Source organism: Kryptolebias marmoratus, linkage group LG24 (genome assembly GCF_001649575.2).
Source record: "Kryptolebias marmoratus isolate JLee-2015 linkage group LG24, ASM164957v2, whole genome shotgun sequence".
Taxonomy (NCBI): Eukaryota; Metazoa; Chordata; class Actinopteri; order Cyprinodontiformes; family Rivulidae; genus Kryptolebias; species Kryptolebias marmoratus.
Genome location: NC_051453.1, coordinates 9915854 through 9928092, shown reverse-complemented (window position 1 = coordinate 9928092; position 12239 = coordinate 9915854). Strand labels below are relative to the sequence as shown.

At 41.1% G+C, this 12239-nt stretch overlaps 1 protein-coding gene across 1 annotated transcript; it reads left to right on the top strand.

Moving 5' to 3' along the window:
• The first annotated feature begins 791 nt into the window (after nt 1-791).
• Nucleotides 792-12151, top strand: LOC108230662 (guanine nucleotide-binding protein subunit beta-4). The gene is made up of 10 exons (XM_025003966.2): nt 792-1021; nt 4747-4925; nt 5104-5142; nt 5534-5640; nt 7904-7967; nt 8137-8299; nt 8590-8656; nt 8808-9009; nt 9110-9326; nt 9744-12151. Exons 2-10 carry the CDS (start codon nt 4869-4871, stop codon nt 9848-9850), a joined length of 1023 nt encoding a protein of 340 aa, XP_024859734.1. The 5' UTR covers nt 792-1021; nt 4747-4868; the 3' UTR covers nt 9851-12151.
• The last annotated feature ends 88 nt before the right edge of the window (nt 12152-12239 follow it).

The following is a 12239-nucleotide window of genomic DNA, read 5'->3' as shown; positions in this document are numbered from 1 at the left end:
TTTCTTATTTTAGTGTATTTATAATGAAGGGTTTTATTGAGCAACCCATTTAAACAAATCTCATTTGATTTACGGTCACTTTTAATTTTAATTACAAGTGATTCTACAGATTGTTTATTCTTCTAAAAAAGAAAAAAAATCTTGATTATTGTTGGTTGATGGCATGCAGATGTCTTATCTTAAAGTTTGATGATTATTAAACTAGATGACAAAAATAAAACAACAGAAAATTATATACACAAGTATGGCTAATGCAAGTTAGAAAGTACACATAAAGACATTCTTTTTTAGATTTCAGTTATTAAGCGGACATTTGTGGAATTGCTTAACTTAAAAGTAAGGCTAAATTTCTACCCTAAAGCTGCTGATACTATTCTTTAAAGGCTTTTTATTTTATTTTATTTTTTATACTTACTGCCTTTGGTGTTTGATGGAACACTACTTCTAGTATTACAGCTGCAGGTTCTAATACTACAGCTGTTATTATCAGTATGAAGAGGTTTGCAGGTCTAATTCGTGTTTCCTGTATCCCATTCGGTTCCTTTTCGTAAAGGGGCTGCTGGACTGTACCATTTCTGCCGCGGGGTACACAGCCCCTGTCATGGATTTCCCATACATCTAAAACGTGTAAATACAACTCTTACTGGTGTTTTACTTTGAGATGTCAAATACAAAGAAGTATATCCAAAACAGAAAATGTATTTTTAAGGTTGCTGTACAGCTTGAAAAATAAAAACTAAACACGTCCACCACCTCGCACCCCTCCGAGTAGGCTGTTGCCATGTTCCCACTTTCATGGGTGTGGTGATTAGCTTGCTTGGTGAACAATTTTTTTGGGGGGTCAAATCCGATCCGAGTATCGTTCTCCTCCGACCCGGTGAAGCGGATTAAATTGTCTCAAAAATTAACACGGCTTCCTTCTGCGATCTGCCCCACAGCGGTTACAATGGTTGTCGTGTGAAAGCGAACCGGCGTGACTCGGATCGGGAGATCGGACTTGAGCCTAAACGTCTCTTTTCAGGTGAGGACGTGCAGTCTCATTCTTGTTATTTTGGTCGCTTTTTAGGCTGTTTCCTGTTCTGCTCGGAGCGCTTTTTGTTTTGTTTTTACACCACGACCGAGTTGCAGAAATGTCCGTGAGCGTGCGGCTATTGAAAACAACTGTTCCCACAGGCTAATGTCTCAGTGAGTGTTGTATTTCCTTCCAACCCCCCCACCCCCCGCACTTAAAGCGAAGCTTGAAAATCCCCAGCGGCCCTAAACGCGGCCTTTTACCGTAACCGTTTGTCAAAACAGCCTCTCGTCTCTAGCGGAACTACGAGCAAAATACCTGCCTGTAGTTTCGACTCACACTTGTGGGTTTATCTTTTTTTTCTGCTCTTCATTTCAGGCGCAGGGTTTTTGTTTTTGTTGCGCAAAACCTTGAGGCATAAAATGTTTTTTAAGAAAAAAAAAAAAACAAACATGAAATATACATGAGAAGTCCGCCCTGATCGGAGCATCTACTGACGGGCTCCTGCAGTTTGTTGCTCTCATGCAAAACGTTTCTGAATTCATTAATTTATATATAATAATAAAAAAAAACATAAAAAATCTTTTACTTCAAACAGGCTCTCGGTATGATGTAACTGATGACTTCCTGTCTGTGTGTGCACGAATGTGTGTCACTTCTTATGCTGTCTCACATATAAGTAAAATGGTTTAATCTCAAATAAACAGAGTTAACATGAAGCACTGTTCATTTAGATTAGCTGAATAAAACTCGGACATTTAAGTGTGCCATAAACTTTAAAGCTAGTGGATGGAAATGTATTCATTGGTTACACGCTGGAGGGGAGAATTGGTTTGATAAAATAAAATAAAATTCATCAATTGTTTGTGTTGACAGTGGCAGACACCATACATCCAGAGGAAGACGACAAGCAAATGTTTTGTCCAAGACGATGCGCTCGAGATAGAACACTCACCCTGAAAACATTTGAAGTGTGCAAACAAATCGTAGTTTTGATTTGACATGTGCAGAGTCAAATAAATAAATAAAGGAAACCCAGCTGTGAAAACTACCAGTCTGAACTGGAGCACTGGTGGCGTTCGGCATTATCCTGATTTTGTAAATCAAGTCAGTGAGACGCATCATCTTGGACTTTCTCATAGGACATCCTTTTCTTTCCAGTCACTTATGAGTAAAATAGTTTCTGTGTTGCTTCACAGTCGTGTTGCAGCAAGTACTTTGTGGAGCACTGAAGTTGATTCATCCTCACGGATGTAAAATAAAAGAAACTCCTCATTTACAGTCTGGTTTCAGCTGCTGGCTCCTGGATCCTTCAGTGGTTTGTCAATTTAAAGTCAGGTTTTAATAAACACTACATTTAAAAACCTATATGATAACATCAAATCATAATGATAATGAAAACTATGTGACCGGTGGTATAAACATTGTGTAGGTGGGCTGAAAGATTCAAGAAGGTGTTATAGTGTTCATTCTTTATTTGTGCAGCATATGTCCTGGCAAATTAATTTTATTATGCTCACTACGTATTGATATATAAAGCGAATGATTATTTAATAACATTACTAAAAAGAATTCAATTTGCAGTAAAGACTAAGATGAAGTTGTTGAAAATGAAACGCTTAGCTTCACACGTCATTCATAAAAACCATGTTCTTGTTAGATTTGATGCTTTTAGTCTTGGATTATTCTCTGTCGTTCTCAGTTTTTGATTGGAAAAAAATTAGAAACGGAACATTAAATATCAGTAAAAAGCCACATCCAACACCGGATTGATTCATTCCCCTTTTTTTTTTTTTCTTGTAAGCGGGATCAAAGAGAAAATGAAAGTTAGAAGTTTGCTGTCTTCTTACCCAAGCAAAACACGCAAGTTTTTTTTTTTAGCTGATGTAAAACAAAGCCTGCATTTGAACAAAAACGAAAGTCTGCAAATTGGTTTTGTTTCATATAAATTATTAAATCATATGATAAATTATTATAGGCAATAATAAAGTAACTGCCTTTCTTTAACTGACTGTAGGGTTGCTTGATTACACCCTACCACGTAAATATCATTTAAAGAGGCAAAAGGTGTTTTTGTCAGTTCACATTATGATGATTTAGATGGACTTTTTTTGTAAATTAATGTATAGATTGCAGCTCGTTCCTCTGGCCGTTCAACCACATATTAAACAACGGAGTGGTCCAGCACACGGCTCACCCACGATTCGATGTTAGGTCCTGTACTTCTGTTGGACAGGCATCATATCTGGCATCATATGTTGCATCATATCACACAACTGTAAATAAGAGACCGACGTACAGAATTGTGGTTCAAAACTATAAATGTCTAAATTTTTGGGGGGACTATTTAGCTGCCTGACAGCCATCTCTCGCTGCTGTTGTGGTTTCTTAAAACAAATGTCCCGATTTATTTACAACAAAGTGTGTGTAAGTCTATATGTATGGTTTCCTGTGTTTTGTTTTGTTTTTTTCCAGAATTACGCGCCATCATTTCATTTCATCTTTAACAACTACGTCCTTCATAATCTCTTTGGTATTCCGTTGCGTTTCACGACCCAAGCCCCACGCTCACCCAGTGTTACGGGTCAGAGTAAGGCGCTGTGCAGTCCACAAGGCGCCCAGTGTGACGTGGTGGATTTCAGCGGCATGGAGCACAACGGACAGGCGGCCCTCGCGGAGCAGCAGCACATCTCGCGCACGCTGAGAGAGAGCCTCCTCTTCCAGCGGGTTGCGTCAGCTGGAGGAGGGAGTGACGTCACACCCAGGCTGCTGAAAGCCTCGCAGTGCTTCATCACTGGCGGAGACGAGCGAGTCCACTATGAGCAGTCCATTGTGTCCTTGCTTGTGTCAGGGGAGTGGCCGAGAAGCGGCCTAAACTAACTGAGCAAAGAATTTTAAAGAGTAGTTCTCCAATCTAAGTAAATAATTGATTGTGTTTATGTCCTGTTTGGGAAGGGTTTTTTAATACAAAAATGGCAAAACATGATTTTTCTCATCTGTTGCTTTTCAATGTTTTCCTGTGGCTAGGTCTAATTACTGAATTATAGAAAGTGGAACTGAAAATTTAATCTTTGAAGGATTTGCAGACTGTAAAATGACAAGGAAAGTCAGGGTGGATGGAGCAGACCAAACATTTCTGAGGAGTCTCTTAAGTGCTCTGTGACCCACATTCAGGTTCCCTGAGGTAAAGGAAGTGGCAACTGGCATGTGCATAAATACTCATGCATGCTTCTGCAAACAAATGCTTCATCTGACACGCTTAACTCCAGACCCACACGCTCACACAATGTACTCGCACACAGATAAACATATTGTACAAATGGTGTCTTTCTCACTTGGACATAATGCCTGATAAACCATTCAGACCTGCCCACCATGTACGCAGACATTCAGCATACACACACACACACACAGATGTGGGTTGCGCAAACAGTGCAGTGCAACAACACAAAAGGCTGATTGAGCGAGGAAAGGTCAGAGCCCAGTTCAGATGGCCTTTTGAACCAGAGTGAGGGTGTTTGAAGAGCCAGACCACCCTCCATGCTGCCACCCAGTTCCACCACTCCCCTGGTGGGTCTTTGAGGGTGGTGGGGGGGTGCAGCATTGTCCTCGTTGCACCACACACCCCTGTTGGTCTAAACCCAAACAGGATATCTTTGTTTGTGAGATGGAAGTGTTGCTGTCCTTTTCTGTCTACCTGTTCAACTCAAAATATTTCTGTCTTTGTCTTGCAGGTGTCAGCTGGTGAAGCGTTTGTGTGAGCGCGCGTGTGTGTGTGCGCGTGGAGGCACGTGTGTCCTCTCAGCCCAGCCAGTGTTTAGAGTGGAGCGCGGCCTGAGCACATCTCGCCGGGACAATGAGTGAGCTGGAACAGTTGCGGCAGGAAGCCGAGCAGCTACGCAATCAGATCCGGGTACGGCGGCAAACTTTCTTTTACTTGTTTAACTAACTTGTCATCCTCCCACCTTTTTTTTAGGAACTTATCAAATCAATCAAATATCCGGTCTCTTTAGTAATAAAGCACGATAATTTCAAATATCTGAAGTTTTGTCCTACTTATTTGTCTTGATTGAAATGATGTGTTGTTGCAGGATGCCAGGAAAGCCTGCAGTGACTCAACTCTGTCACAGGTATCAGGCTTCATTTAATCATTTAAGTCTTTTCTTTCACAGTGTATTTCTTAAGACAGTCTGTCACTAAAGTTACTCAATCCTTGGATCTGTTTATGTGTCCGTTTGCTTTCTTCTACTGTCAGTCAATAGATTGTTTCAGATGATTAAAATATTTTCTATTCTTTGTCAGTACTTAAAAATGCGCAGCCCCTCAAGCCATCTGAATTTCCACACGTAGTTTGCACGGATAATTGCTCGACTTTTATACATCTTTGCTGCTTGTTTACATCATGATCTGTTTTTTTTTTTTTTTGCTGCCGCAGCATTGTGTCCAGTTGGGAAGTGTGTGTGTGTGTGTGTGTCGGGGCCTCAAGTGTAACTGCTGACGTGTCTTCCTGTGTTTTGGCAGATCACAGCTGGTCTGGACTCGGTGGGCCGGATACAGATGCGGACGCGGCGTACACTCAGGGGCCACCTGGCCAAAATCTATGCAATGCACTGGGGGAGTGACTCCAGGTACTGTTGTTTTATTACACAATCATATCGAGCAGCAGACACATGTACCAACTTATGAAATAAGCATTTTGTTTCTCTTTAAGTAGCCCCTTACCCTTCCTGTGCTTTTATTTTTAAACACCTTACAGATAATATAAATGCCAAACTCTGAACTGTTCTTGTGCTGAAACACAACATGTGTTTGTGGAAGTCGATGCTTTGCTATAAGTTTCTTCACTGTGTAGAAAAAAATTATTATTATTTGAAGCCTTTTTCTGTAAAGACATTTTTAATATCCTCTGGCCCTTTTATGTTCTCTGATTTACTACTTTATGATAATTTAAGAACCAGTTGTAAACTGGCAAATGCCTGCAGAAATCATGCAGCTAAAACACTTTTTGTCTCATCTGGTATATGTTTAGATATCTCAGGGACTTTGGTGTTATTTTCCAGCTTGTTTGTGTAATCTATACCATCCTTTTTTTAGCCCCTCAATTCCAAAGATGCGAAACAAAATAATACATCTTCCTTTTGTAAATAAAGTGCAAAAATACAAATTTCTGAAAGCCTTAGAATTAAAAAAGCTAAGCTGGGAGCAACCTTTAAAGGCAGAAAATTAAAATAAATGTATATTTACACACTCTTCAGCTGATTAAAGAGCACCTAATTGTTATTTACTTCTGCAGTAAGTCAGCTCCACAACTTTAAAAAAAAAGAGCTTGTTCTTTGTTTTGTTGTGCGTTTGTGTCACTCTTTCCTTTTGTTTGTTCGTTTGTTCCTCAATGCAATGCAATGTGGCAGCGACGACAGTCCCAGGTGTGGGGCTAAACTCTCCGTCTTCCCATTACTACAACTATTTCTACTAATATGACTAATATTATCACAACTGACTGTCACCTTTTACTACCACTTTATATTTACGCTCTAGCAGTGTTTGACGCCCTCACCATGAGCACGGTAGTGAGATCTGCTAGGCACAAAGACAGACGAGCTTATACTCCTTAAAAATGCAGTTCCTAAGACCTCAAACATTGACAGCTGTTCTGTATTTCTTGCAAATTTAAGATGAAGCAACAATGGATGTAGTGGATTGGTCTTAAAAACTGCTTTTTTAAAGGTTTGCTGCAAATATGAGCACCAAGATGCCACTGATAATTAGCACTTAGGATGATATTTCACTGTAAGTATGCATGCGGTGCACTAATCCTGATTTATAAAAAATACTTTTGATATTATTTGATATTTTTCTGAAGTTATATTGATTGTGTTTTAGAACGGCAACAAAATTTAGACATCCTTTTTTAATAAATGAGCTTTCTTAATTGCTAAACGACAAAAACCACATAATAAGGTTTAACGTTTTTGCACACCAAGTTGCTATTTTTTCTTTATTCATCATTCTACACATCTTTTTACTTAAGAAAGCTCAAGTCTCCTGTGTTTCACCAATTTATGGGTTGTAGAGTTGCAGAGTTCTGTTGTTTCCAGGTGTATTTTAGGATATTTGCAGTCCAGTTTTTTATACTAGGAACTTTTTATTTAAAAGAAGTAAAATGACTCCCAACATTTGACTGATGGTTAAACGTGCAGAAAATCAAATCTGTTTGTAAAGGCCTTTCTGCTGCAGCTGCTTTTCTGGCCTTGTTGTTTTCTGGGTTGTAGGTGTGAGTGTGCATGGGTGTGCCAAGCACCCTGTAGGTGACCCTCCAGAGGGACCCGTGTTTGTTTTGTATACAGCCTCTGACATTTGAGCGTCATGGCGCTCCTCTTGATTGCAGTGCAGCACCATCAAACCACTTCCTCTCCCTGGAGAGACAGCAACACCCTGTCAGGATGGGAGGGTGGGGTTCCAGCTGTTTCTGCATCTGTGCCATCTGCAAAACCTCACTCTTCCTCTCACTCTGCCTGCCTCTTTTTGTTTTTTTATTGTTGTTCAGCTTTACTTGTGCTTTCCCAACCTGTCAGATTTCCACCTCCCACCTGACAGTGAGGACTTTTCCATAACTTGGTTCCGGAATATTAGACTGGGTGGGACATTAGGACATTTCTTGGGTGAGGAGTCTTCTACTGGGAAAAGAAAGAGGAAGGACGAAAGAAAGAGTTGGTAGCTCACGCTGAATGCTTTTTTGCGCCTTGTAGTGATTTAGGCTGACATTACAGCACTGCAGTTTGTAAGATGGCTGCCCCGTACTGCTTCTAGTAAACGAGGTGCATGGAGTGTAGATGATAAAGGTTTCCAACACCTGAGCCGAGTGTCACGCTGCTCTGCTTAACTTGTCTTTAGGTTACTTGTCAGTGCCTCACAAGATGGAAAGCTCATCATATGGGACAGCTACACAACAAATAAGGTAAGATTATTAAAATCCTTGTCTCAAAGAAACGTTGAGTGAAAGACGGTTCTTTATAAAACACCAACACTGATTTTGATTTTATAGAAATTTGGTTTTAGCTAAAACATTAAAGGAAGCGTTGCATTTTATGAAACCGAGGAATAACTCCAACTTGCCTTCCGATCAGATGCACGCCATCCCGCTGCGTTCTTCATGGGTGATGACGTGTGCCTACGCCCCCTCCGGGAACTACGTGGCCTGTGGAGGTCTTGACAACATCTGCTCCATATACAGCCTGAAGACCCGCGAGGGCAACGTGCGGGTCACCCGAGAGCTACCCGGGCACACCGGTAGGCACGGGGCGAGTCCAAATAATGCTGAGGACAGAAGACCACCTCTTTTTTTGGTCATGTCTGATATGTCAAATGAATGTCCAGTAAAGGGAGTTGGGTCACATGTGTCTCCTCTACAAACACTCCCACTTCACAGAAAAGATTTTATTCAGGCTACAACAGCTGTAAAACCTCCTCTGCTGTATGTTACAGTATAAGTTGGGTGTAATTGAGGTCCATACTTAAGGCGGCTGAGCAGGAAGAGAAGCTGTCCCCTCATCGAATGTGTCTCTCGTGTTTCTCTTCAGGTTATTTGTCCTGCTGTCGGTTCTTGGATGACAGCCAGATCCTAACCAGCTCCGGAGACACCACCTGGTGAGTTAAAACATCGTAACTCTCTCTATCAGGAGCTATCAACAAAATTGGATACAGTTATTTTGTTTTTCTTTTTCAATTAAGTGTTTGTTGGGACTCAAGCTGGAGACGCATAAAACTCACAGAGCCCCATTTTGCTTGTCTCTCACAGTGCATTGTGGGACATAGAGACAGGCCAGCAGGCGACTGCCTTCACCGGCCACACAGGTGACGTGATGAGCTTGTCTCTGAGTCCAGACTATAAGACTTTCGTGTCAGGAGCTTGTGACGCCACCTCCAAGCTGTGGGACATCCGCGACGGCATGTGCAGGCAGTCGTTCACCGGTCACGTGTCCGACATCAACGCCGTCTGCGTGAGTACTGAAACCGACCGCAGTGAGGGGAGGAGCGAGAAGCAGCTTTTTTTTTTTTTTTTTTTTTAAAGACGCCTCCTGTTTGCTTGAATCGTTGCAGTTTTTCCCCAATGGGAACGCATTTGGCACCGGCTCAGATGATGCCACCTGCAGGCTGTTTGACCTGCGTGCCGACCAGGAGCTGATGATGTACAGCCACGACAACATTATCTGTGGCATCACCTCCGTGGCCTTCTCCAAGAGCGGCCGCCTGCTGTTGGCTGGATACGACGACTTCAACTGCAACGTTTGGGACACTCTGAAAGGGGAGCGAGCAGGTTTGTGACCGTTTCTCACACCTACATGTTACAGATGTGAGGAAATGAACCAAAATATGACTGTGATGGTTCATGTTTTTTATATAGTCATTTATATATTTGTGTTAAATTTTAATTTGGAGCTCCTGGTTAATGCTGAGCTCCATAAATTAGCTTGCTTCGATGCAAATATTTAAGCATGTATGAATGAAACCATTTGACCAGTTTGGGGCCTTTTTCCCTCCCATATATTTTTACTAAGAAAATAATCAGAATGAGTCAAAATAGCATTTTCCAGCCTTCATAGTGGCAAAAAGCAAACTCCTATTTTGGGAACTGATGATTCGAAGCAAAGCACTGATTGACTCTTGACTTTGACCTTTCCATGGATATTTTTGTGACCAGCCTGTGGCTCTGGTTTATCTCCTCCTCCTCCAGGGGTGCTAGCAGGCCACGACAACAGAGTGAGCTGCTTAGGAGTGACGAATGATGGCATGGCGGTGGCCACCGGCTCCTGGGACAGTTTCCTTCGGATTTGGAACTAAAACATCTCGCCTGATGTATTCAGTCACTGCCCACCACCTTCGTCCCACAGCCACCCCTCCTCTCTTCAGATCCCAAATCATCTGCCGGGCTGGACCTGAGGGGTGCACTTTGTGTCAGCTGAAACCTTTTTTTCACTCCTCTCAGCGGAAAACTCTTTCTAACTAAAGAGTCTTTTTTTTTTTTCGTTCACCCAGTCATTACACAGCAACAAAACTTCTTTTTTTTCTTTTTGTAGAATTGTTCAGCCAAAACTAAAGAAAGCATTTAAAAATCCTGAAAACTGAGGATAAAGAGTCGAGGATTTCTGGCTTCATCTGATTCTTTTCTAGGGGCATTAAAGTGCATCTGCTGCCATGAGTAACAACAAGCAAGATTAGCATCAGTGTGTAATATGTAAATGTAAATGTAAAGACAGTATATATGTATAGCATTATGTGTGTATATATGCATCATATATGCATACATAATGTGTGTATGTATATATTTTTGTAGTTTATTTACCACCTTTTTGTTGCTTTTAATCATGTTTTTTTATGTTTTATTATAAATAGACAGACTCACATTACCACTTAATGCCAAAAATATTTATTTTATCCCATTAGAGATTGAGCATAGATTCACCTGAAAAGTCATATTTTTTTTTCTTACTTGCTAATTAGATCAAGTCAGTTTCAAAAGAAGGTTAAGCATATAAATTAGTAATATAATTCAGCCTGATTAAACTTACTTTAATCGTTTGAATGAGTGTATTAAGATGAGGCAGTGAGCAGAAATTCAGGCATTTTGTACTTTTTTTTTTTTTTTTTTTTAAAAACAACATGACGTATCAGACCTAACAGGTGTCTTTTTAAGTTTCTGGGTCAAGCTTTAACTCCAAAGTAGAAACTGTAGAAATTTGGGCTCAGATTAGAAACAATGATCAGACCTTGCTTTGACCTCTGCTCGTTTGGACTGTTTTTAAGTCTTCAAACGCCGAAAACCTGAAGGCCATATCCATTCCATTCAAATCCGCTGCAGTGTGTGTGTGTGTGCGCAGTGTGAACAGAGGTCATTACATCCCTACCTCATATAGCCTGCGGAAGACGCATTGCTCCTATAAATGAGACGAGCGTCTAATGTTGCTGTACAAGGAAGCAGAGTAGAGAAGGGCCACACAAACACAAGCAGAGGCCGGTCTCTCCCTCTGGTCCTGGGACACTGGAGGCCCTTAAGGACAAAAGCTGGACAGCATGTGAGGATTTTTAAAGGAGCTTCGTGTCGGGACCATAAAGGACTCTGTCAACAGCATCTGAGGACTGGGGGGAAATAGATGTCAGAGCTCACCGTGTCATTGAATTTTTATTTTTTATTTTTCCCTAATTGAAGGATCGGCGTCCTTTTTGTCATTGACAAGAGTGTGAATAGAGTGACTGCACAGAACTGAAATGTTAGCCACTTCAAAGTCACACCAGTGCCACCGCAAGCCTGTTAGGAAAGGAAGAAAAACCAACAAGAAGTCGTGAAGGTTTTACACTTCCAGCGTTCTTGTTCCTCACCAAAAACACGTTGTGAACTTTTAATAGAACTCGTGAAGAGAGGACACTCAGTAAATGGAAACGTACACCCAGTAGAGAGCTAGAAACACACTCACAAACGGTAGTTGAAACCATCGTGCACATGTGACTTGTTTACCTATAGAAATAATACTTGCCGGGTTGGATTTCATTACCATTCACCTTGCATCGTTTTGGCTTGTCAGAAAGCTGAGTTAAATCTGAAAACCACACAACACGTGTGTGAAGTGGACCTAATCATCAGCCGTCTCAGGTGCCTGTCTCTAAATCCAAACTTTCCAGCCTGGCGGGCTGGATAAAGCAGAGATTTGGCACTGTTGTCTCCGTTTTTGCCTTAGAATGCCATTCATCTTAGAAGGTAATCTTAACATCGACAACAGAAATGTTTTGCTTTTTGCGGAATTTTCATTTTACAAACTAACCAGTGAGAAAATTCTGCTTTTTTTTTTTTGTTTGTTTCAATAGAAGCACATTCTGATACAAGTGAACACTAAGACGCACGCTTATAGAAAAATCACTGCAGCCACACGCAGCTTGGCACTGCTCCTTAAAGCGTCACTTTTTATACGAAATCTGCTTTCTACTCCTACCGTAAAGTTTGTAGTTCTTCTAAAAGTTTAGTCCGCTGTCAATGAAACTCCTCTTTAGTATACAGTGATTCTAGTGAACTTTAAAAAAAAAAAAGTTTTATCTGCTTCCATTTTGCTTTGCATTAACAAATCAATCCTGAGAGAATGTTTGAAAACGGTTAGCGTTTTTCGAGCGAAGATGTCTTTTGAGGTGTGTAGGATGTGATACGTCTTGCATATCAGTGTTGGGGGGGGGGGGGCGGGGG